At 41.0% G+C, this 26,568-nt stretch overlaps 1 protein-coding gene and 1 long non-coding RNA gene across 5 annotated transcripts in view; one reads left to right on the forward strand and one right to left on the reverse strand.

The window, feature by feature from the left end:
• ZNRF2 (zinc and ring finger 2) overlaps positions 1-24,177 on the reverse strand; it is a 101,616-nt gene extending 77,439 nt beyond the window's left edge. Inside the window, exon 1 of one of the 2 annotated variants that reach the window (XM_055590498.1) lies at positions 23,065-24,069. In XM_055590498.1, the coding sequence (XP_055446473.1) occupies positions 23,065-23,521 (457 nt within the window). In that variant the 5' untranslated portion in view covers positions 23,522-24,069. Of the gene's footprint in view, positions 1-23,064 lie in introns of both variants that reach the window. The other variant, XM_055590499.1, reaches the window with a different exon arrangement.
• LOC129659274 (uncharacterized) lies at positions 23,241-25,865 on the forward strand. 3 transcript variants are annotated; one of them, XR_008717924.1, is made up of 3 exons: positions 23,241-23,451; positions 24,414-24,972; positions 25,304-25,865. It is a non-coding gene; the product is annotated as an uncharacterized LOC129659274 (long non-coding RNA). The 3 variants fall into 3 exon arrangements; XR_008717923.1 differs by having other exon boundaries at positions 24,414-24,605; XR_008717922.1 differs by having other exon boundaries at positions 24,414-25,865.
• The last annotated feature ends 703 nt before the right edge of the window (positions 25,866-26,568 follow it).

Here is a 26,568-nt window from a genome sequence, read left to right on the forward strand (position 1 = left end):
AGAAAAAAATATAAATAAATAAAAATCTAGCATTAAAAAAATCTTAAAAACATTAACAAGCTAGCAAGGAAGATACAAATTCCTAGGCCAGAAAATGAAAAAAGACTGAAAATCCAAAACAGTACAAGAACAGCGACAAGCTTTTGTCTTGAGGTATACATACTAAGTCACTCCAGTCATGTCCAACTCTTTGCAACCCTAGGGACCATAACCCACCAGTCTCCTCTGTCCATGGGATTCTCCAGGCAAGAATCCTGGAATAGGCTACCACATTCTTCTGTAGGGGATCTGGGATCTTCCTGACCCAGGGATCAAACCCATGTCTCCTGCATTGGCAGGGGCGTTCTTTACCACTAGTGCCACCAGGGAAGCCCTTTGCCTTGAGGTAGGATACCCTCAAATGGCTGTATTATGGTAAATTAGAAATAACTTTCCTCTCCTGACCACCATCTCCCAGGCAACTTCAAGGAAAATCCACTGAACCTGGACACTGAGTGGGGAGGAGATGAAAAAAATCACCACTGTGAATTTGGGACACAAATAGAACTCTTGCTGCATCTGCTCTCTGACTTTGTAATTCCTACATGGTCCAAAATCCCTATCCTGAAATTCTCACACTTTAACAGGCATCAGAATCACCTACATGGCCTATTTAAACAGAATGCTGCTACCTCATAGATAAATGTGTGTGTGTGTGTGTGTGTGTGTGTGTGTGTGTGTGTAATTTGCATAATTTGAATGTTATTTTTGATCAATGAGAAACCGCGCAGCCAGGACCAAGGAGGTGCCTAAGACACACAGTCCATCTGGGACAGGGCACTCGCCAAGTACCCAGCTGTCTGAGTGGCTTGGACCTGAGAAGGGCACAAAACACACAGCCCATCTGGGTCTGTGCCCTTGCGGAGCACCCGAGAACCTGAGCAGCTTAGACCGGGGAAGTGCATGAAACAAAGGGGACACACTGTCCCCCCACAGGGGACAGTGCACTTGCAGAGCACGCTGGAGCCAGAGCATCGCAGGCCTGGGGAGTGCATGCCGCCTCTGAGGGAACCCAGCGTGATCCATCCGCTGCGAGCACTCCCCACACATGCTAGCGGCATTTGTTTGGGTGTCCCTCCCTCTCCACATTACAATTGAACAAGTGAGTCTAAATAAGGGGCCACCTTTGCCCCCTCGTGTCAGGGTAGAAATTAGACACTGAAGAGACTTGGAAACAGAGGAAGCCAAAACAAACAAAGAAGGGCATACCGCTCTGGAAGTGACAGGTGCAACAGATTAAAACCCTGCAGTTAATGCTGAGACTGCATTTGAGGGGCAACCATAGACCTTGAGAACAAATACAAGCCGGAATAAGGAACCATCTGACACTGAACTGACCCAACACTGCCCAGAGCAGCTCCAGAGAAACTCCTAGATAAATATTATCACTTTTTAATTTATTAAAATTTTAGTTATTTACTACTCCTTTAACTTTCATTTTTATAGCCTACTATTACCACAATCATAGACAAATAACCAAACTAATCACACGGACCACCGCCTTGTGTAACTAGATGAAACTATGAGCCATGCCGTGAGGGGCCACCCCAGACGGAAGGGTCATGGTGGAGAGTTCTGACAGAATGTGGTCCACTGGAGAAGGGAATGGCAAACCACTTCAGTATTTTTGCCTTGAGAAGCCCATGACCAATATGAAAAGACAAAAAGAATGATACTGAAAGATGAACTCCCCAGGTCGGTTGGTGACCAATATGCTACTGGAGAAGAGTAGAGAAATAACTGCAGAAAGAATGAAGAGACAGAGCCAAAGTGAAAATAATGCCCAGTTATGGATGTAACTGGTGATGGAACTAAAGTCCAATGCTGTAAAGAACAATATTGCATAGAAACATGGAATGTTAGGTCCATGAATCAAGGTAAATTGGAAATGGTCAAATAGGAGATGGCAAGAGTGAACATCGACATTTTATGAGTCAGTGAACTAAAATGGACTGGAATGGGCAAATTTAATTCAGATGACCATTGTATCTACTACTGTGCCCAAGAATACCTTAGAAAAAATGGATTAGCCATCATAGTTAACAGAAGAGTCTGAAATGCAGTACCTGGGTGCAATCTCAAAAATGAGAGAATGATCTCTAACCCTAACCCTAAACAATGACAGTTGTTTTCAAGGCAAATCATTCAGTCTCAGAGTAACCCAAGTCTATGCCCCAACCACTAATGCTGAAGAAGCTGAATGGTTCTATGAAGACCTACAAGACCTTCTAGAACTAACACCCCAAAATGATGTCCTTTTCATCACAGGGGATTGGAATGCAAAGGTAGAAAGTCAAGAGATACCTGGAGTAACAGGCAAGTTTGGCCTTGGAGTACAAAACTAATAGGGCAAAGGCTCATAAATTTTGCCAAGAGAATGCACTGGTCATAGCAAACACCCTCTTCCAACAACACAAAAGACGAATTACACATGGACATCACGAGATGGTCAACACCAAAATCAGACTGATTATATTTTTTGCAATTGAAGATGGAGAACCTCTATATAGTCAGCAAAAACAAGACCAGGAGCTGACTGTGGCTCAGATCATGAGCTCCTTATTGCCAAATTCAGACTTAAATTGAAGAAAGTAGGGAAAACCTCTAGACCATTCAGGTATGACCTCAATCAAATCCCTTGTGATTATACAGTGGAAGTGACAAACAGATTCAAGGAATTAGATCTGATAGACAAGAGTGCTTGAAGAACTATGGATGGAGGTTCATGACACTGTACAGGAGGCAGTGATCAACACCATCCCCAAGAAAAAGAAATGCAAAAAAGGCAAAATGGCTGTCTGAGGAGGCCTTACACATAGCTGAGAAAAGAAGAGAAGCTAAAGGCAAAAGAAAAAAAGAAAGATACACCCATCTGAATGCAGAGTTCCAAAGACTAGTAAGGAAAGATAAGAAAGCCTCCTTCAGTGATCAATGCAAAGAAATAGAGGGAAACAACAGTATGGGAAAGAGCGATCTCTTCAAGAAAATTAGAGATACCAAGGGAACATTTCATGCAAGGATGGGCACAATAAAGGACAGAAAGAGTATGGACCTAACAGAAGCACAAGATATTAAGAAGAAGTGGCAAGAATACACAGAAGATTTATACAAAAAAAGATCTTAATGACCCAGATAACCACGATAGTGTGATCACTCACCTAGAGCCAGATATCCTGGAGTGCGAGGTCAAGTGGGCCTTAGGAAGCATCACTATGAACAAGCTAGCGGAGGTAATGGAATTCCAGCTAAGCTATCTCATGTCCTAAAAGATGATGCTATGAAAGTGCTGCACTCAATATGCCAGCAAATTTGGAAAACTCAGCAGTGGCCACAGGTCTGGAAAAGATCGGTTTTCATTCCAATCCCAAAGAAAGGCAATGCCAAAGAATGTTCAAACTACTGCACAATTACACACATCTCACACACTTGCAAAGTAATGCTCAAAATTCTCCAAACGAGACTTCAAGAGTATGTGAACCAAGAACACCCAAATGTTCAAGCTGGTTTTAGAAAAGGCAGAAGAACCAGAGATCAAATTGCCAACTTACATTGATTGGATCATCAAAAAAGCAAGAGAGTTTCAGAAAAACATCTACTTCTGCTTTATTGACTACGCCAAAGCCTTTGACTGTATGGATCACAACAAACTGTGGAAAATTCTTAGAGAGATGAGAATACCAGACCACCTAACCTGCCTCTTGAGAAATCTGCATACAGGTCAAGAAGCAACAGTAAGAACTAGACATGGAACAACAGACTGGTTCCAAATTTGGAAAGCAGTACATCAAGGCTGTATATTATCACCCTGCTTATTTAACTTCTATGCAGAGTACATAATGTGAAATGCTGGGCTGGAGGAAGCACAAGCTGGAATCAAAATTGCCTGGAGAAATAAATAACCTCAGATATGCAGATGACACCACCCTTATGGCAGAAAGCAAAGAGAAACTAAAGAGCCTCTTGATGAAAGTGAAACAGGCGAGTGAAAAAGCTGCCTTAAAACTCAACATTCAAAAAACGAAGATCATGGCATCCAGTCCCATCACTTCATGGCAAATAGATGGGGAAACAATGAAGACTGTGAGAGACTTTATTTTGGGGGGCTCCAAAGTCACTGCAGATGGTGACTGCAGCTGTGAAATCAAAAGATGCTTGCCCCTGGAAGAAAAGCTATGACAAACCTGCTGCTGCTGCTGCTAAGTCACTTCAGTCGTGTCCGACTCTGTGCGACCCCATAGATGGCAGCCCACCAGGCTCCCCCGTCCCTGGGATTCTCCAGGCAAGAACACTGGAGTGGGTTGCCATTTCCTTCTCCAATGCATGAAAGTGAAAAGCGAAAGGGAAGTTGCTCAGTCGTGTCCGACTCTTAGCGATCCCATGGACTGCAGCCTACTAGGCTCCTCCATCCATGGGATTTTCCAGGCAAGAGTACTGGAGTGGGGTGCCATTGCCTTCTCTGATGACAAACCTAGACAGCATATTAAAAAGCAGAGACACTGCCAACAAAAATCTGTCTAGTCAAAGCTATGTTTTTTCCAGCAGTCATGTATGGATGTGAGAGTTGGACCATAAAGAAAGTTGAGTGCCGAAGAACTGATGCTTCTGAACTGTGGTGTTGGAGAAGACTCTTGAGAGTCCCTTGGACTGCAAGGAGATCCAACCAGTCCATCCTAAAGGAGATCAGTCCTGAATATTCATTGGAAGGACTGATGCTGAAGCTGAAATTCCAATACTTTGGCCACCTGATGTGAAGAACTGACTCATCTGAAAAGACTTTGATGCTGGGAAAGGTTAAAGGCAGGAGAAGGGGACAACAGAGAATGAATAGTTGGATGGCACCACTGACTTGATGGACATGAGTTTGAGCAAGCTCTGTGAGTTGGCGATGGACAAGGAGGCCTGGTGTGCTGCAATCCATGGAGTCGCAGAGAGTTGGACAGGATTGAGTGAGTGAACTGAACTGATATTATCATCAGCTGCAATGTTTAATATCTAGAGTCTGATGGCAACAAAATGTTTAATGAAATTTAAATTATATTTAAAATATATTATGTACCAGTACTACATAATATGCACGTGTGTGTGTGCGTGTGTGTGTGTATGTATGTGTGTGTGTGTGTGTATATATATATATATATATATATATAAAAATACATGAAGAGGAGTATAATAAAGTGATCAGTGAACACTCAAACATAAAAGTATGGTTCTCTGGTGCAAAATTCTGTGGTGGAAATAAAATACAAATACTACTTCAAGGTAAAAAAGGAACAATGCAAAATGTCCAACAACTAAAGACTAGGCTCTTCATGAATGTTATAAAGGATGCAAGCAAATCTCAAGACACTAGGATATTATATTTATATTCCATTGGATATACTTAAAACAGTGATATTAGTATTTTAAAACATCAATATTTTTAATATTCTTGAAATTATATCCCTTACAACTATTTAAACATTATGATAAAAAAAGTTAGAGGTCAACTTAAAAATGTAAAAAGAGGTAGATAGTTTAAAAAATTATTTGGGGTTCAAAAAACAAGTAAAAGACCTAAATAGGAATTTCTCCAAAGAAGACATACAAATGGTCGATAGCACACAAAAAGATGCACACTGCTAATTATTAAAGAAATGTAAATCAAAACCATAATCAAGTATCACCGCACACCAGTAAGATCGGCCCTCATTAAGAAGTCTACAAATAATAAATGCTAGAGAGAATGCAAAGAAACAGGAACTCTCCTGCACTGCTGGTAGGATTATAAACTGGTGAGGCACTATGGAAAACAGCATAGAGGTTTCTTAAAACACTAAAAAGAAAGTAACCATATGATCCAACACTCCTACTCCTGGATATACGCCCAGAGAAAACTCTAACTGAAAAAGATACCTGCACCACAATATTCAGAGCAGCACCATTTACAAAAGCCAAGACGTGGAAGCAACGTAAATGTCCATCGACAGACGAATGGATAAGGATGATGTGGTGTGTATATACACACATACACACGAGGCAACAGTACTTGGCTATAAAACAGAATGAAATATTTGCAGCAACATGGACCTACAGATTATACTAAGTGCAATCAGACAAATGTATCACTTACATGTGGAATCCAAAGTATGATATGAATGAACTTATTTACAAACAAACAGGCTCATAGACATAGAAAATATATTTATGGTTACAAGGGGAAAGCAGGGAGGAGGGATAAATTAGGAGTTTGGGATTAGCATATACAAACTATATATATATATTGAATAAAACAGATAAACAAGGTTCTATTATACAGAGGGAACTATATCAAGTAATAAACTATGATGGAAAAGAATCTGAAAAAAGTATATACAGGTGTGTGTGTGTATGCATGTGTATAACTAAATCACTTTGCTGTACATAAGAAGGTAACAACACTGGAAATAAACTATACTTCAATTTTTTAAATTTAGGAGATAAAAAAGCAAAAAGGTTTAATGACCACTGTCCCAAAGTACTTGTGAACATGTGCAAAAGGAGTCATGAATAAAAACGTTCACAGCAGCATCTTTATAATAATGCAAAATCAGAAACACCAATTTCATCAACAATTAAAATGAATAAATTGTGGGATATTCATTCAATGGAATACAATGTATCAATAAAGATGAATAAGCTACAGCTACAAACAATAACACGGATGAACTGTAAATAAAGTCATCTATTTAGAATGACTCCATTTACATGGTATTCATGACGAAGTCTATTATTTGAGGATGCTTATGTTTTAGAGATGCGTAACTTAGCGATGAAGCCATAAAGAAAGAAAAATATTTTTCTCAGAGGCAAGTATAATACAACAGAAGACCAAGAGGAAGATTCTAACAAACACTGAACCGTTCATTTCTTGGCATGGGTGGCGGTACTAAAGGACTCACTTTATTAGTCTTGAAAGATGCATACAATTTTACATATTTTTCTGCATGTAAAATATATTACACAATAAAATGACTTCTAAAAATTACCCTTTGATCCAGCAATCTCCATCTGGTAATTCATCCTAGGGATAACATCAATATACAAAGGACATATGCATAATGATTTTCATTTGTTTGTAGTAGTTTAAAAAAAAAAAGCTCAATAATTTATCCAACATGGCAACTGTGAAATATCTTGCAGTCATTACAAAGAATCTTAAGTACATTACTTGAGGAATTTTTAAAGTGTTTTAAGTGAAAAAAACAAGATGCAGAAAAGTATTCATAATACAATCCACAAAATGCCTATATATGTGTATATGTTATATCCATGCCTAGCACAAAGGTTCAGAAAATAAACATGAAATCATTTTATCTGGCAGGTAAAGGTGTGGGGATAAAAAAGAAAAAGAAAGCAAAAAAAATTGGTGTGAACATACATACATGTATAAAGTGATGTACCAAAGTGTCAGTGGTATTTATCTTAGCAGGTTTTCAAGCAACTTTTCAAGTAATTTATCTTACTGGATTTTCAGGTAATTTTTATTTTCTTATATTTTTATGTGCCATTTCAAGATTTTAACAATAGCACTCCAGATTTATAAATAGGATATATTATTTTATGGCCAGTAAACACTAAAGTAGATACTATCATTTTGGACAAAGTATCTCTAAGGTCTAAAATAAATAATAGCCCACCTGGTGACAGCCATACAGAAACAGCCCTGGATGGTCAGTTTATAAAGTAAGTCACATGCTACACTAGAGAAGCTATTTTCAAGGTGTCCGCCACTAGCCCTGCTTGTGTGGTAATGTACATACCAATCACCTGGGCCTTTTTAAAATGCAGATTCTGTTTGAAGGGAATGGCTACCCACTCCAGTATTCTGGCCTGGAGAATTCCATGGACCGTATAGTCCATGGGGTTGCAAAGAGTCTGACACGACTGAGCGACTTTCACTTTCACTTTCTTTTCTGTTTCAGTAAGTCTGGGATGGGGCCCAAGATTCTCCATTTCTAATAAGCTCACAAGTAAATGTAATGCAATTGGCCCACAGAGTGTACTTTAACAAGGTGGTGACCATTTAGAATGTGAGCACTAAGTGGGGAGCACTGGGCACTTTTGCAAATATTACATCATTTAATCCTTATTAAAACTTTCTGAGGTAGGTTTACTCATTTCCATCTACAGATACCTAAACTCAAGCTCATAAGGTAACAGAGAAATACTGATGGTAGAAGGGAAATAATGCCCCCCGGTTAATTTAGTTAATGAAACCCCTTTGACGGCTCTTTCCATACCACAATTATTTCCTATTTTTAGATATCTTCTTTCAGCAGGAAAACACTAGCATCATAACCTAAGAGTTGTCAAGTTTACATCTCAATGCAAAAATGGGACTGCAAATCACCTAACAGAGAGAGTACTAGCTGTGATTCTCAAACCAGCAGCATCAGCAACCTGAAAACTTGTCAGAAATGCACATTCTCAGGCCCCATTCCAAACTCACTGAGTCAAACACTTTGGGAGTGGGGGTGATGCCCACTAAAGTTTAAGAGCCACAGAAGATCAATAAAGGATTAATGAAACAGAAGTCAAATTACTGTGAAACTAATTTAGGAGCTACTGAATTAAAAGGGGTTAACCAAATTTCTTTACAAAACTTCCTTGGCTGCAGAACTCTCTCTTCTAGGAGAATCTTATGGGACCAGTGTTTTAATATGATTAAACTCTCAAGGATCCTGTCCCAAAGCAGCTTTTGTTCCGTGGGGCCTGAGGGCTAAGGGCACACACCGGAAGTCAGATAAACTTAAATGTGAACCTGAGCTCTCAAAGCACGAGTAAAGGTAGTACAGGAGTAGTAACAGTAAGAACAGCAATGATAATGATACTGCTACCAGTTCTTTTCTCTTTATAAAAGGTATACACGTATTATATGACAAAACATAAATTCCTACAAGCCAGATAATCAACTTTTAGTGTATGGCTATTACCTTCTGGTCTTTTTTCCTTATAGGCACATACATACACAAATTTGGTAACAAAATCACCAAAACAAAACCCGTACCACTGTATACTTAATTTTGTAGTTTCCAGTCTGTCCACTAGACAGACTTTCTGAGGACAAAAGTGGTTTTGACCTTTACATTCCCAGTACCAGAAAGCCTACCTAGCTTACTGCAGCTAGCATTGAATATTTTTTGACTGAGTGAATAAGAAGAATCAGATATACAGACTGTGCATGATAATAAGAGAAGAGTTTAGGTTTCTTCCATGCTCAATTTTAAAGCCAGCTAAACACAAAAGATATCTCTAAGTCCTGTGCATTGGCCTATAAAAGTTCATTGTCACACTTTCATAATACAGGAAATACTTTTTCTAGTGCTTGCCACATTATAAAGCTACTTTCTTCAAAAAGCCTTAAGACATTAAGTATGTGGATACATAGCAAAAGCAAGAATAATGTCAATAGAATGACAGACAATTTGGTCCCCAAAGGACCTCAATTTTCTGTGGCATAAGCTTGTCAGATTTCTCAAATTCCTCTAGAGCTCTTGACTCCGAAAGAGGAAGACTGCTTTCAGAACACCAAGGAATAATGCTGACAGAGCTAGTTTACCACCCCCTCTGAACCAAGTGAAACCACCTCCTCTGAACAAGCAACAGCATGTGCCTTTCTACAAGTCTCATTATGACTCTTCAGCGCACTAACCTGCAAGAGGAGGCCTCCAGGCTGCTGTCCTAATCATTTGTTCTTACACAGCAAATTTAATTACCCTTTTGGAATTTGTAAAAATGGGAATTGTCTGCATTAGTATATTCAATTCCAAGGCACGGACAGAGTTGTTTTCTTAAGCTTCATTATTCTTTAGTCTATCCTGGAAACTGAAGCCCAAGAAAATGAAAGATGAAGGTCATAAAACAAGCTTTATTGACCTCAAGGTAGAATTTGTTCTCACCATAACCAATGACCCTTCCAAAAATATCTAATATATCAAAAGTGAATGCAGCTAACCACGTCCCTGATTGCTTTTAAGAATTTTAGTTAGGCCCTTTATACTAGCTTTTTAAGAATACTCTTCTCCATAGATATTAAAGGAATCTCCAGGCTGAGGTTCTGTCTTCCTAGTCACCTTTCTCGGTCCATGTAGCTTGATACATGCATCATATAAAAAATGAGTAGATTCTTCTCCTGTTCTCATCCTTGGTGAATACAGAATCCATATTCAAGATTCAGTACAGTCTGTCTCACGGTCACAAATAGCCTAAGAACTCCTTTTTCTGGTTCTTCTTGCATAAGACTGCAATTTCTACTAACTAGCTTCCACTTTCCACTTTCATGCATTGGAGAAGGAAATGGCAACCCACTCCAGTTTTCTTGCCTGGAGAATCCCAGGGACAGAGAAACCTGGTAGGCTGCCATCTATGGGGTCGCACAGAGTCGGACACGACTGAAGCAACTTAGCAGCAGCAGCTGTTACTGTGGATTACAGTTAGGTTGTACACAAAACTTAGGATCTTTGACTCATTTATACTTCCTGATTTATATACAAAAACAGAAACCATAAGAAGAAAGAAAATTAGATGGCTAGCTACTGTCTACTTAATTTTTAAAAGATTTAGACTAAACCAAAAACACAGGAAATAACCAACTTTTTCATCTTTGTTCAATCACTTCTCTACATTCCTTGGACAAGTTACACTTCTCCCATGTTTAGAAGCACTGATCCTAACAACAAAGCTTCCTGAATGCTGTCCTTTTCCTTAGAATTGACAATTTGAAGACACAATTAACCATTATATCCCACTTTGATAAAGTGAATAACATCTAAAACATTTAGTATCATTCAAAACCTTTTCCAATCAGATAATTTAAGATTAAAGAGTTGATCAAGTTTAAGGATAAATTTAAGCATTAATTTTAAAATTAAATTTCTCCTTTATTTGAAGTATTTACACACTCAAGTATCCTACCATAAATCTATCACTGATTAAACATCGTGGGTATTCTCAGGCTTAGTGTCCACACATTAGAGGACAGTGTTACTGCAGGGAGGGAGTGGCAATAAAAAATTTTATTAACCTTTCCAATGTCTCCTATTTTTAACTTTACAACTACCCCAAACCCTCAACATGAAGAACTACCTGTTATTATGACTCCATTAAATTCAAGAAGAGACAAAACTAATGTATGATAACGTTGTTCAGCTGTGAAGTCATGTCTGACTCTTTGCAATCCCATGAACTGCAGCATGCCAGGCTTCCCTGTCCTTCATTATTTCCTGGAGTTTACTCAAATTCATGTTCATTGAGTGCTGATACCATCCAACTATTTCATCTATGATAATAGATGATATAATAGATGATACGATAATCTATGATAATAGAAATAGGTAATAGTAATCATCTCTAAGAAGTACCGTGGGAATGACTTAGAAGGAGTGTAAGAGAACTTTTGGGGATAAAGAGAGTGTTTCCTACTTTTGACAGTGTGTTGGTTACACAGTGTATTGTCAAATCTATTTGTCAAAACTCTTTAAATAAAATGTAAGAGAACATAGGCAAAACACTCTCTGACATACATCACAGCAGGATCCTCTATGACCCACCTCCCAGAATATTGGAAATAAAAGCAAAAATAAACAAATGGGACCTAATTAACCTTAAAAGCTTCTGCACATCAAAGGAAACTATTAGCAAGGTGAAAAGACAGCCTTCAGAATGGGAGAAGATAATAGCAAATGAAGCAACTGACAAACAACTAATCTCGAGAATATACAAGCAACTCCTACAGCTCAACTCCAGAAAAATAAATGACCCAATCAAAACATGGGCCAAAGAACTAAATAGACATTTCTCCAAAGAAGACATACAGATGGCTAACAAACACATGAAAAGATGCTCAACATCACTCATTATCAGAGAAATGCAAATCAAAACCACTATGAGGTACCATTTCACACCAGTCAGAATGGCTGCCATCCAAAAGTCTACAAGTAATAAATGCTGGAGAGGGTGTGGAGAAAAGGCAACCCTCTTACACTGTTGGTGGGAATGCAAACTAGTACAGCCACTATGGAGAACAGTGTGGAGATCCCTTAAAAAACTGGAAATAGAACTGCCTTATGATCCAGCAATCCCACTGCTGGGCATACACACTGAGGAAACCAGAAGGGAAAGAGACACGAGTACCCCAATGTTCATCGCAGCAGTGTTTATAATAGCCAGGACATGGAAGCAACCTAGATGCCCATCAGCAGATGAATGGATAAGAAAGCTGTGGTACATATACACAATGGAGTATTCCTCAGCCATTAAAAAGAATACATTTGAATCAGTTCTAATGAGGTGGATGAAACTGGAGCCTATTATACAGAGTGAAGTAAGCCAGAAAGAAAAACACCAATACAGTATACTAATACATATATATGGAATTTAGAAAGATGGTAACAATAACCCTGTGTACGAGACAGCAAAAGAGACACTGATGTATAGAACAGTCTTATGGACTCTGTGAGAGAGGAAGAGGGTGGGATGATTTGGGAGAATGGCATTGAAACATGTAAAATATCATGTATGAAACGAGTTGCCAGTCCAGGTTCGATGCACGATACTGGATGCTTGGGGCTGGTGCACTGGGACGACCCAGAGGGATGGAATGGGGAGGGAGGAGGGAGGAGTGTTCAGGATGGGGAACACATGTATACCTGTGGCGGATTCATTTTGGTATTTGGCAAAACTAATACAATTATGTAAAGTTTAAAAATAAAATAAAATTTTTAAAAATAAATAAATAAATAAAATGTAAATTAGGATCTGTGCATTGCAACATATGAAATGCATGTCCAGTCACTTGTCGTGTCTGACTCTTTGAAACCCCATGGACTGCAGCCCACCAGACTCTTCTGTCCAGGAGACTTTTTCAAGCATAAATTCTGGAGTGGGTTGCCATTTCCTACTCCAGGCGATCTTCCTGACCCAGGAATGAACCCGTGTCTCTTGTGTTTCCTGCATTGGCAGGTGGATTTTTTAGCACTGCGCCACCTGGGAATAAGTAAAAATACAACAAATGCAGAATTGGAATTCATCTAACTTCTGATGTTCATCTCCAAATAACCAAAGAAATGACTCTATGTTTATGAAATGCAAATGGGTCAGTGCTTGTGAAGTCCCTTTTCTAATCCACAAATTACCACATAAAACAGTATTAGTTCTATATTTAAAGAGATACTAAAAGTGGTCTATAATATTAAGTATTCCTCGTTTAAGTTTTCTCTTAGGAAATTAATGACAATTCTTTACATGGCAAGATGGTGGAAAGAGTGAAACATGGGAATTAACTGAGATTTAAAGGTTACCAGAGGCACTGCTTCCGAAGATGCACTGCTTCTGAAGATGTGTCCTAATAGACAGGAAATCTGAAAAAATCCCAATCAAGACCTTAGAGGTCTCAGACCAGAGCATGCCAAAACACCAGCAAAGCAGCATGCTCCTTTATCAAATGCCATGTCATCCAGGTTGCCTGAGATGCAGTAAATCATACAGCATAAAAACGCTAAGGTTTTCGGATACTTTCCTGGAGAAGTAGCCTATATTTAAAAGAATTGACCTGCTTTAACTTCACACCAACCATCTCCCACCACCCACAAAATATACTCAAACTGATCAACAATGTTTGCAGCACTTCCTATTAAGTACAGCATACTTTTATTTGTAAGACAATTTTATGACTGCCACATTTGCATAGTCCACATTATACCTATTTTCTTTGGCTCAACAATTCAGTTTACATATATTTACTTTACACAAGTAAAAATATAACATCTCTCTGGAGCAGTAAGTTTTTATATACAATTTAAATATACAATAATTTTAGTGACCATTAGCTGTGTTCTCAAATACAAAATGTACTTGAAAACACTGAATTTACAAAATTTTACCTTCTGATTAACACAGTACATGCGCTGTAAAGCTTAATCCAGATATTCAAGGGAGATTCATGGGAACAGAAAACACATACATAAAAACTAAATACTTGGATTTTTTTTTTTTTTTGCAAAATCTGAGAAGTTGAGAAAAGTAAAGGACATAGTCTTCCTGAAGAGGGTGAGAATGAGAAGAGGGATATGAGTCTTAAATGTTTTAATTTTTGATAGCAGTTCAAATGTTAAAAATAAAAAGATAGATTAAACCTCACAATACCACAAAACAAGATTTATTTTTATCCTGATTTTAGAGGTGAAAAAACTAAGGTATGGAGCGGTTAAATAACTTACTTAAGGTCACACAGTGTGGATGGACTCAACCCAGGCAGCCTGACTCGGAAAACCCAAACTCCTCCCCATGATAACAGAAGACAGCCTTCTCATTCCGAGAGTGCATTCCATCTCCTTCGCTTCGGTGACTGATGTGTGGATAGGCACACAACTTAAATCAGAGTCCTCTTGCTACAGCTGGAGGAAAACATTCCCTTCAGGCCACTCAGATGACATGCAGATGGAAGTAACCATGAGCCAACAGCCCATCACCTTAAATAAAGCCTCTACACAATATAAGAGGATAAAACTAGGTAACAAGCAAAATGAAAACTAGGGTGTGGGTGTGCATGCAGAGTACATCATGAGAAACGCTAGGCTGGATGAAGCACAAGCTGGAATCACGACTGCCAGGAGAATTACCAATAACCTCAGATATCCAGATGACACCACCCTTATGGCAGAAAGCAAAGAAGAACTAAACAGCCTCTTGATGAAAGTGAGAGAGGAGACTGAAAAGGTTGGCTTAAAACTAACATCATGGCATCTGGTCCCATCACTTCATGGCAAATAGATGGGGAAACAATGGAAACAGTGACAAACTATTTTGGGGGCTCCAAAACCACTGCAGATGGTGACTGCAGCCATGAAATTAAAAGACACTTGCTCCTTGGAGGAAAAGTTATGACCAACATAGACAGCATATTAAACAGCAGAGACATTACTTTGCCAACAAAGGTCTGTCTAGTCAAAGCTATGGTTTTTCCAGTAGTCATGTATGGATGTGAGAGTTGGACTATAAAGACAGCTGGGCGCTGAAGAACTGATGTTTTTGAACTGTGGTGTTGGAGAAGACGACTCTTCCGAGGCGTTGGTGTAGGAAGACTGTTGAGAGTACCTTGGACTGCAAGGAGATCCAACCAGTCCATCCTAAAGGAAATCAGTCCTGAATATTCATTGGAAGGACTGATGCTGAAGCTGAAACTCCAATACTTTGGTCACCTGATGCAAAGAGCTGACTCATTTGAAAAGACTCTGATGCTGGGAAAGACTGAAGGCAGGAGAAGGGGACGACAGAGGATGAGATGGTTGGATGGCATCACAAACTCAAATGGACATGAGTTTGAGTAAACTCCGGGAGGTGGTGATGGACAGGGGGGCCTGGCATGCTGCAGTCCATGGGGTCACAAGAGTCAGACGCAACTGAAGTATGCATGCACGTACAGAATTTCTCAATTTCAGCTCCACTGATGCTGGTTCCTGAATTTGGTCCTTTGAGTCTGTGAGCTATTGTAGGACTTTTCCTAATAATTTGAAAGAACCAAACTTCAGACAAACTACAGTTGACCCTTGATACAAATTAGAACTGTGAAGGTCAAATACATGGACTTTTTTCAATAGTAAATTCTCCAGTACACCATGAATTCTAGCAAACTCCCAAGAGTTAGAGAAGGACAAAGGAACCCTGCATGCTGCATTCTACTGGGTGGAAGAGTCGGACATGACTTAGCGACTGAACAACAACAACACACCATCTTCAGTTTGGTTGAGTCCTCCATTCCTAACCATGGATACAGAGGAATGGCTATTTCAGAGAAGGGCTACAAATTAAACTGGACTGCCCAGAGCACCTGCACCCCAAACCCCCATGACATTCAAGGGTTGGCTGAATATAAATCCTCTACATCTTATCTAGTTGACTCCACTTTCGAAGAGCTAGATATCCAGAGTCTACCAACTCTTCACCAACTTCACCAACTTTAGTGCCACGACTCTGTCCAAGACATTTATCTCTTGCCAAGGGTTTTGCACCTTTGCTTGACTCTTGCTCTCTAGGGTCTATTCCCGCATGGTGCCCAGAGCAATCTTTTAAAAGCCTAAGTCGAGTTATGTCAATCTCCTCCTCAAAATAACTCTGCAATGTCTCCCCATCTCTCTCTAAAACAAAACTCTAAAAACCACATCAATGGTTATAAGGCAGTTCATACCCCATCCCAGTCCTTATCTACAACCCCTTGCACTCCAACTACACTGGTGTCGTAACTACTCCCAGAACACACCAGGTATGTTCATTACAATCACACCTAAGTACCTTTCTAGTTACTGTTCCTTCACCAGGGCTTCCCTGGTGGCTCAGATGGTAAAGAGTCTGCCTACAATGCAGGAGACCCGGGTTCGATCCCTGGGTGAGGAAGATCTTCTGGAGAAGGAAATGGCAACCCACTACAGTACTCTTGCCTGGAAAATCCCATGGACGGAGGAGCCTGGTAGGCTACAGTCTACGAGGTTGCAGAGTTGGACACGACTGAGCGACTTCACTTCACTTTCTCCCTGCGTTTGCTACTCACCTAGAGATTCTTCATGGCTTGTTTCTTTAGTTTCTGCTTGAATGTCACCTTATCAGAGAAGTTATCCCTAAAACCCTATTTAAAATAAAAACAAGTCTATTCCCCACGATCTCTACCTTTCCACTCCCGTTTTTCTGCATCACATTCAAAATCCTCTGAAACACTGTATATTGATATTTTACTTGTTTGTTTACTGTCTCCCCCGGAGATTTCTCCACTTCTATATCCTTAGGACAGTGCAAGGCAAAGTAGGTCTTCATCAAATATTTATTGAATGAGCTCTGGAATACTGAGCAGTCATTAAAAATAATGCTATAAAAAATTTTAACATGATAGAAGAAACTGATTAAGTAGAAAGAGCATTTTATCAAAGAATATGTAACCAATGTATCAAAAAGGAAATCACAAGGAAAATTAGATAATATTTTTAACTGAATGTTAACAAAACACTTCAAAAATTGTGGCATTCAGCTAAAGCAATTCTTGGGGGGAAATCTGTAGCCTTAAAATCTTCTATTAGAACATCCAAAAGATTTAAAAATCAAAAGAATATACAAGAATGACCTCCAAATTTTCTATCCAAAACATATATATGAGAAGAATAGCCATCAACATTTTATTCTGGTTATTTCCCATGGTGATATTACAAGTGATTTGCAATTTCTTGTATGTGCCTTTCTGTATTTTCCACATTATAGCTTTCTCTAATGAACACATATTATTTTAATAATAAAAACATTTTAAACAAATTTTCTTTGTGCTTTAATTGTAATCACTGGCCTCCTGCACTGCCTGTCTCTTAAAATTCTTGCTCCCCAGAATTCTATGCTTGTGCCTCAATTTGTATCCATCCCTCAGTAATCTTAACCACTGTTCAGCTTCATTTATAATATGCAAATTGACAATTTCTCAATTTTTTTTTGTAATGTCCTAAATTGGAGACATATTTCCAAATGCTTAAAAGATGCTTCCAGATAGAAATCCTCAAAATTTAACAAGCCTAAAAGGACTCATTATCATTTCCTATAACTTATTATTTTCTTCTTTATTTTTAATATTGGTTAATGACATCACCACACACCCCAGTTCCCAACTCTATCAGTTCTATCTTAGAGAACTCAAGTGTATAACCAGTTGTAACCCTGACAACTACAATGGCCAGCCCCTAGAAAGGGCTCGATTCACATTTATTAAAGCATACTTGGCATCTACACTATTATAACTTCTTCAAAGTAAACAGTAAATTCAAAAATATGGTTCGAACAGTTGCATGTTTAGCTGATTAACCTAAGTCTATCATCAGTGTGGGCACACGTGATTCCTGCCTCCTGATACTTACACCTTTCTGTCATTCCCTCCCCCTTGAGTATAAGCAGGCCCTGTGACTTGTTTATAACCAATGGAACACAGCAAGGGCCATGGGCTGAGTGTCATTACGTGTACATATTTACATGAGAGTGTAGTACCGGCCCATCTTGCGAGTCTCTCCTTTGCTGGCTTTGAAGAAGCAAGCTGCCAACAGCTTAATAACCATGAAGAAATGAATTGTAGTATTTAATAAGCAGCACAGAAAACTACCTGCAACTGAATACAATCATAACCTAAGCTATTTCTGAACTCTGTTCATACAAAGGGCATGTTTGCTCCCAATTCTAAACACTTCAATAAGTGGAGAACAATTCATTACTAACACCAGTCAGTATATACACATATGTAAAATTAATTAGGAAGTATTTTGCTACATATAGCAGTTCCTATACTTTTTTTAATCTATTTGCTAATATACCCAATTGTGCAGATACCCAGAATACATAGTAAGTATAACCTTATCACAATTCTTATAAAAACTGACAACTAATTAGTGGTATTGGTAAAGAAAATAAATAAGTGGTTTCCAGGCAAAGTAATCCAATTGGAGAGGACTAGGGGACTTGCTGGAGACACTGCTGCTGCTGCTGCTGCTAAGTCGCTTCAGTCGTGTCTGACTCTGTGTGACCCCATAGACGGCAGCCCACCAGGCTCCCCTGTCCCTGGGATTCTCCAGGCAAGAACACTGGAGTGGGTTGCTATTTCCTTCTCCAATGCAGGAAAGTGAAGAGTGAGAGTGAAGTTGCTCAGTCGTGTCCGACTCTTCGAGACCCCATGGACAGCAGCCTATCAGGGTCCTCCGCCCCTGGGATTTTCCAGGCAAGAGTACTGTAGTGGGGTGCCATTGCCTTCTCCGCTGGAGACACTACCTGTTAGTAAAACAATGGAGCTTGTACTGGCTTTGCAGTCAGCAAAGCATCAAAAGTACTTAGGTCAGGCAGCTGCTCTCTTATCAGAAGGTGCCCACTGCAACACAAACCACTCCCCCCTTCGGCACCCGCTCCACCCTGCAGGCAAGAAAACTTAAAATATTCCCAAAGCAGAAACTTTCATGAGGGAGCACATACTTTAGCATAACAAAGTATCAAGTGTTTAAGGATTATGTGAGATTACAAATGAGAAAAAGTAACCACAAGAGTTCTTGATTTCTGGGGGGTGGATGTGGGAGGAGATGGGTGACAGGATGGTGGTTAATTAGTCATTTTTCTGAAGCAGACATTTCTCTTCTACCACCCTGTAAGTTTTCAACTGAATAAAAGAACATTCAGGAATAGAAAGGAGATTAATCACAATATCCCCAATTCAAACATTCTGGCACTAAATACTGGTAAGTAATAGTGACTGAGCATAATTCAACAGTTAATTAATACAGATAATCTAACACCTTAAAACCCACATCCGTCCTGAAGATTGGCCTAGAACTTCCTGAGAAGTTGGCCTAGAACTACAAATTTTAACATATTCAGTTTTAAGCAATGACAAACTTCTTCAATAAAAGGAAGCAATTGTTCCTAAGTAACAGGAGGCACCTGAATTACAATCACACACCCAAACTTAAACCAATCAATTAGGAGGTGACCAAAAGCAACCCAGTACCATCAATAAATAGTCTAGATTAATTCATCTCTCTGTCTCACTTCCAGACTCAGATACATGAGGACCCCACATGATTTCTCTAGAAATGATCTCCATTGACTGGCATAATTTTATAGTCCAATTTACCTTCGATATCCTTGCTAGATCATTCAACACTATTTTACCATCCATCATAATTGATGTTACAAACATTAGCAACTTGTAGTGAAAAAAATGCAGATATACACTAAAGCCAAGAAAATCCTAAGATACCATCAAGTCTTCAATATTAGACTATTCTCTTAAAGACCTGTTTTTAAACAAAGGTGATTAAACAAAAAAAGGCTTTTGTTCACTGTAAAACTTTTGTTAAACTCAGCACTCTGAAAATAAAAAAAGAAACCTACTTGATCTAAAAATTCCTGTATGTTTTATAATCATACTCTGATATACAACTCAGTTCTAAGAAATTCTAGGAAAATTCTGTAAACTGAAATATAAATTAAGTACCTCTCTTCTATTTCTCTAGACAGAATTAAAGAAGAGCGAATATAGCCAAAATACATGTCCCAAAGAGAGCAAAACATAAAACCAACACAGAAAACCTCGTTTAATTTGGTAATTCACTACGATGGAACTAGTTAACAATTCAACTCACCAGACGTCTAAATTTTTTTAAAGTGATATTGTTTAGATTTTCCTTTTCCATAAGGGAAAGATAATTTTGTATCTGATTAGTACCATATTTTCCTATTAGGAAACAGTAACAATACAAACATCAATTAAAGTTTTATAAAATTACAGAAATAACTTTCCACTAATTTAGAAATAATCCTTCTCTCAACTTTCAGATGGAGTTCCTTTTTATTTGCCCAAACATCTGCACAATTTCTAACTGAATAAACTACTAAAAAATTAAGTCAACATGGAGTAATAATGAAGTCCAGTTTTAGATTCAGGGACTTCCCTGGCAATCCAGACGTTACGACTTTGCCTTCCAATGTGGCGGGTGCAGGTTCGATTCCTGGTCAGAAAGTTAAGATCCCACAAGCCTTGGGGCCAAAAATTTTAAATGTAAAATAGAAGCAATATGTAACAAACTCAATAAAGAGTTTAAAAAATTAAAAAAAAAAATAAGATTTATCATCTGGTTCCCTAAATCTCAGGATGATGACAAAGAGGGTTCTATTACGTTTCCCTAATGAGCCCAACTACTGAAATACAGGTAAAAAATCTCATTAAAGCAAACGCTGCTAGAAAGACGCTTTTTCACTCTCAAGTGTATTCCATCTCCCAGTCTTAAGTAGGATTTAAGGTACTGGCACTTTGATCTGTTCGTGTCATTTAGAAAGAACAGGTAATTTCTCTGATTCTCTTCCAAGTTTTCTCAACTAGAGTCCCTCATCTGAACTACCAAACACAAAATTATCCCAGTGACTGTTTTCTCAAATTTCCTAAGAATGATACATAGCTAGAAATATTCCAAATGCACAAGAGAATAGTTAACTAACTGCACACAACAGATACTTTTAAGTCATTGGGGCTCCATTCTCTACAGAGACTTGGTTAGGAAACGCTGCCACAGTTCTCAGTGTCACTGTGCTTCCACTAGGCCCCAATCATGCTGACCCCTAAAATACTAAAAACGGCTAACGTGTACAAATCTAAGAACTCAGAGAAGAAAAAAGATAAATGCTTTACTTAATCCAACTTTCAGCAACTACATCTTCTCCACCTGCTATTTCACTAAGAATTAATAGCACAGGTGTCAAATATTTGCCCCCACCCCCAGATGAAACACTTTAAACCCATACAGATAAACTTTTTTAAAAGAAAAAAACAGTCCTTTAAAAAAAGTTAAGCCATCAGTATACCAAAGAAGTTACTCATCTGATGAGCCTTTCCCTATTCCCTTTCTTTAGCAAGCTGTTAGACAGAACTACATGCAAATTTTAATCTTAAGATAAATATATTTTTTTTAGGACCAGCTTAGCCTTTATTCTTGCCACTAATCTCCCATTCTTAAGAAACTGTCTTTTGTTCTTCTTCGGTGCGGTACTACAGGACCTTCAGCTGTGTTAGTTATGAATGACAAATCACAGTACAGTCAGCACTGGTTCTTTTTCTCAAAAAGAAATGTTTTAAGGGCCCCTTAAGAAAAATCAGTATTTTTAGTTACAAAAAAAAATCATTTTATAACAAGTAATTAAAATAAAGGTGATTAAAAAGTTGTTTTATATTTTGAATATGCAAAGCGGTATTAAAAAGATGGAAGGAAAACTAAACATGTCCCCTCCATTTTTAATTTGTGCGAATGTGAATATTGATAGTACAGAACATCAGAGCAATTACATTATTGAACATTTCACTTTACCAACTGCCTGCTCAAATTTCTCACATTTATAAACATGAGTAAAGGAAGCAGAGAAATAGAGAAGATGGTGTTTTCACTATTCACCTGTGCTTAACTGTAATTGTAGGTAATACCATGATGTGTAAAGAAAGCAATGATATGGAAATGTTTATCTTCTATTGTCTGCATCTCTAACCGGATTTAACTGCTACTCTTCATGAACTGGGAAGGGAGTGTCTTAATTCATTTACCATTAACTGTTCTGAAGGAAAGTAGAAACCATAAAACACAACTGAAGAGGTCGAATTTGCTTTCCTCAGATCAGGGGTACCCCTCCCCCGTTTCTATCAATCCAAAAAGACATACCGTTTTGCTACTAAAATTTCCATTTTTCACAAGGTCTTTCTTGAACCCTAGAGAGCACCGCTTTTCAAAAACACCTGGGCTTTTACTGCATCTTGTAGGCAGAGTTGTAATGATTATTGGTTTCTTTCCTTAAAAAACAGTTCTCAATTTTTTAATGCTCTGTCCAAATTAAGCATAACTCACATTAATCATTATCTAAAGCAGCAGTTTACTGAGGTTAAAAATATACTTTTCATTAACACATTCACTCAATTAAAGCATACACAGTAGGTGGGACTACTGACACAAGGCATGAGAATTACAGCTCTACAATAAGTTACTCCAAAAGCGATAACTCGCTCCTTTTTCAAACACTCATCTGTTCATTTGAGACTCTGACTTTTGGCCTTTAAAAACCGCTCACCACTCGAGTCACCAGATACAACTACATTTAGCAACGGGTCCTGACTTCCTGCTACTAAAAACCACAAGCACCAGCTATTGCGTTTGTTTTTAAAACAATATTTGCTCCCTTCACCTCCGGGAGCAAACAAGGGCTTTCTGTATGAGAAAGCCACGAAGAGGTGAGGGTGCACGCGGTGTTCAAAAACCAAACACTGGGGTCCCGCGGTAGCGGCGCTGCAGGGGTTAAGAGGCGCTCTCTCCCTCTCTCTTCCCCTCCCACCCCAAAGAGGGGTGACCCGGCCCGGCCGCGCGGCGAACCCCCGGCGCTCGGGCTGAAGGAGAAAAGGAGAAGGGTAAAAATAAGCGCAGCCGCGGCCCACGTGCCGCCTGCGGGAGGCAGAGAGGGAAAGGGCCGTACCTCCAAACATGTGCGGCGAGAGGTGAGCTGGTAAGGAGCCGATCACCAGGCGCGGCCCTCCGGGACCCCCGCTCGCCGGCCGGTCCCTGCCGCCGCTGCTGCCGCCGTCCTCCGGGCTGCTGTGAACCGAGTCCTGCGAGCCGTACGGGCCGCTGCTGCTGTTGGGGATGCTGAAGGTTGACTGCGCCGCCCGGGCCCCCGACGCCACGGTCCCCACGGCCCCGCCGAGGGAGCGGCTGCGCGGGGCCGCCGAGGCCGCCGCGGCGCCGCCGGAGGCGCTGGGCTGGTGCGCGCTGGGCACCTGAGCCGGAAACCTCCCAGCGGCTGCGGCTCGCGCCCCGCCGCCCGCGGTCCCGTTGGCCCCTCCGCTGCTGCTGCTGCTGGAAGGTAAATCTGAGCCCGAGTACGCGCGGGTGCGGCCGTTAGCAGCGGCCGGCCCGCTCTGCTTGGCGCCCATGTCCGCCCTGCCCCGGGCCGGGCCCGCGCACAGTGCCTGGAGCGCCGGGAGGGCGGGAGCGAGCGCGGGAGCGAGAGGGCAGGGCCGAGGCGCGGAGGCCGGCGCAGAAAGAAGCCCGCACGTCCAGGGCCGCCGCCCGGCGCCCCAGGGGGCGGTCGGCGCCCGCCGCGCTCTTCTAAGGGGTGACGAGCGAGATCGACGGCCTATCTGGGGACGCGGGGGACAAGGAGAGACGGAGAGGAAGGAGGTCCCGGCTCCCGCGGGCGCCGATCGCTGGCTCCGGCGGGAGGGGCGGCTCAGGTGGCTGCGCGGCTGCCGCTGCTTTCGGTTCTGGTGCGCCGCGACGGGCCGCTGCCGCTCTCTGCCGCCGCCGCTGCGCTCTGCGCCCGGGCCCTCGGCACCGCCTCCTCCCGGGCGGCCGCCGCTACCGCCGCCATCCTCCTGCTCCCACGGCGGCTCGCGGGTGAGTGGGAGGTGCCCGCCCAGACTCCGCTGGGGCCACCTTCCCTCCTCCCCCAGCCACCCAGCTGTTATTAACTGAGAAGGAGGAAAAACGGGTGGCGCGGGAGGAGAGGACGCAGGAGGAGAGGGAGGGGCAGCGCGCGCTTCCCGGCAACCGTCACCGCGCTCCCCCAGAGAAGGAGGGGCGGGGGGGTGGGTAGGGTCTGGACCACGAGGTGGGGGTGCTCAGAAGGGAAGGAGGTACTGCGGCCCTCGCACCGGAAGGCGGAGGAGCAGCGCGGCCCCAGGGTGCGCCCGAACCCGTGTGTTTGGGTCGCGCGCGGTGACCCCGCCTCCGCCCCCTGGCGCCGCCGGGCGGATTGGCTCCCACCGGTCTGGCCCCGCCTCCCCCCTCGCCGCGGCCTTCCCGCTCCCGCCCTGTCTCGCCTAGGTGCCTTGGTGGGGTAGGTGCTGCCACCCGCGGATTCGGTGATGGACAGGTCTCTAGCCCCGCCCTCCCTTGCTGGGCGCGCCCCCTCTCCACCGCGGGGCTTGCGCTGATTGGAGGGACGGAGCTCCTCCGGGCGCCAACCAGAAGGCGGCCCCTCCTCCTGCACGTGGCCCTCGGACGCTGGACCTGACGGTGGGTAGTCTCACCTTTTTACAGCTGGGGCTGGGTGTGTCTCGGTCCTGTGTCCCTAGCCATTGCGTTTGAGTGGGTGTCGACCTTCCTCCTTGATGTTACTCCGAGTGCGTCTTTTAAATAAAGCAGAAGCTCACCAGTCTGATAATAAAAGACTGAAAACAAAAGAAACAACCTAGGAGGCTGAAGGCAACTTGATCTGAATTAGATCTATCCCATTTAAACACTCCGACTGTAGAGAAAGCAGAGTTGATAGAACTAAAGATAATCCAACATGATCTTCAGCTGTAGAGCAAAAACTGCGGCACAGAGACAACTGCAACCGATTCATAAGACCTGGGGTCTAGGTCTGGGACCAAAACTAAGTGTAATAAGCAATCATTTTACCTTTGTGGACTTTAGTTTCCTTACCTGGGATGTTTGTATCAAATCTCCACAGCACCTGCTACTTTAAAACCCTGTAATTTCGCTAAAATGTCAATTACTACTAGGTTGGTGCAAATGCAATTGCGGTTTTTGCGTTGTTTAAATTTTCCATTTTATATTGGAATACATTCTTAAGTATGGTTGTGCTGTACATCATTTTAATGCACATTTCTTGCTTTATGTTTTTGGCTGACTTAGTATTTGTTTATATTTATTTCAACTATGGAAATGATGTTAGAGAAAAAGCAAATTCAAGATATTTTCCTACTCAGGTTTGCAGAGACAACTCACAACAACACATTTGGCCCAGGAGCTGCTTACAAATGTACGGTGCAGTGGTGGTTGAAGAAGTTTTGCAGACTAGATAAAAGCCTGAAGATAAACATAGTGGCTGCCCATGGAAAGTTGACAATAACCAACTGAGAGGCTTAAAATTACATGAGAAGTTGCCCAAGAACTGAACATCAACCATTCTATAGTTGCTCAGCATTTGAAGCAAATTTGAAAGGTGAAACGCTCGAGAAGTGGGTGCATCATGAGCTGACCAATAATGAAAAAAATCATTGTTTTGAAGGGTCATCTTCTCTTTTTCTACATTAGGTTCTTCTCTTATTCTTTATCGGATTGTGATATGTGACAAAAAGTGGATTTTATATGAGACCCAGTGATGACCAGTTCAGTGGTTGGACCGAGAAGCTTCAAAGCACTTCCCAAAGCCAAACTTGCACCCAAAAAAGGTTATGGTCACTGATTGATGGTCTGATGTCGGTCTGATCCACTACAGCTTTGTCCATCCCAGCAAAACTAACACATCTGAAAAGTATGTTCATCAAATCAATGAGATACACCAAAAGCTGCAACACCTGCAGCTGGCATTGATCAACAGAAAGGGCCCAGTTCTCCTTGACAACACCTGACTGCACATCACACAACCAACGCTTCAAAAGCTGAACAAATGGGCTATGAAGTTTTGCATCATCCACCATATTCACCTGACCTCTCATCAACCGACTACCACTTCTCAACCATCTCGAGAACTTTTTGCAGGGAAAATGCTTCCAGAGCCAGCAGAAGGCAGGAAATGCTTTCCAAGAGTTCATCGAATCCCTGAGTATTGATTTTGATACTACAGGGATAAACAAACTTATTTCTTGTTGGCAAAAATGTGTTGATTATAATGGTTCCTATTTTAAATAATAAAGATGGGCTTGACCCCAGTTATGATTTAAAATTCACGGTGTGAAACCGCAATTGTATTTGCATCAACCTTCCAGAAAAACATCTATTTCTGCTTTATTGACTATGCCAAAGGCTTTGACTGTGTGGATCACAATAAACTGGAAAATTCTGAAAAAGATGGGAATACCAGACCACCTGACCTGCCTCTTGAGAAACCTATATGCAGGTCAGGAAGCAACAGTTAGAACTGGACATGGAACAACAGACTGATTCCAAATAGGAAAAGGAGTACGTCAAGGCTGTATATTGTCACCCTGCTTATTTAACTTATACACAGAGTACATCATGAGAAATGCTG

This window comes from Bubalus kerabau, chromosome 8 (assembly GCF_029407905.1).
Source record: "Bubalus kerabau isolate K-KA32 ecotype Philippines breed swamp buffalo chromosome 8, PCC_UOA_SB_1v2, whole genome shotgun sequence".
NCBI classification, from domain to species: domain Eukaryota; kingdom Metazoa; phylum Chordata; class Mammalia; order Artiodactyla; family Bovidae; genus Bubalus; species Bubalus kerabau.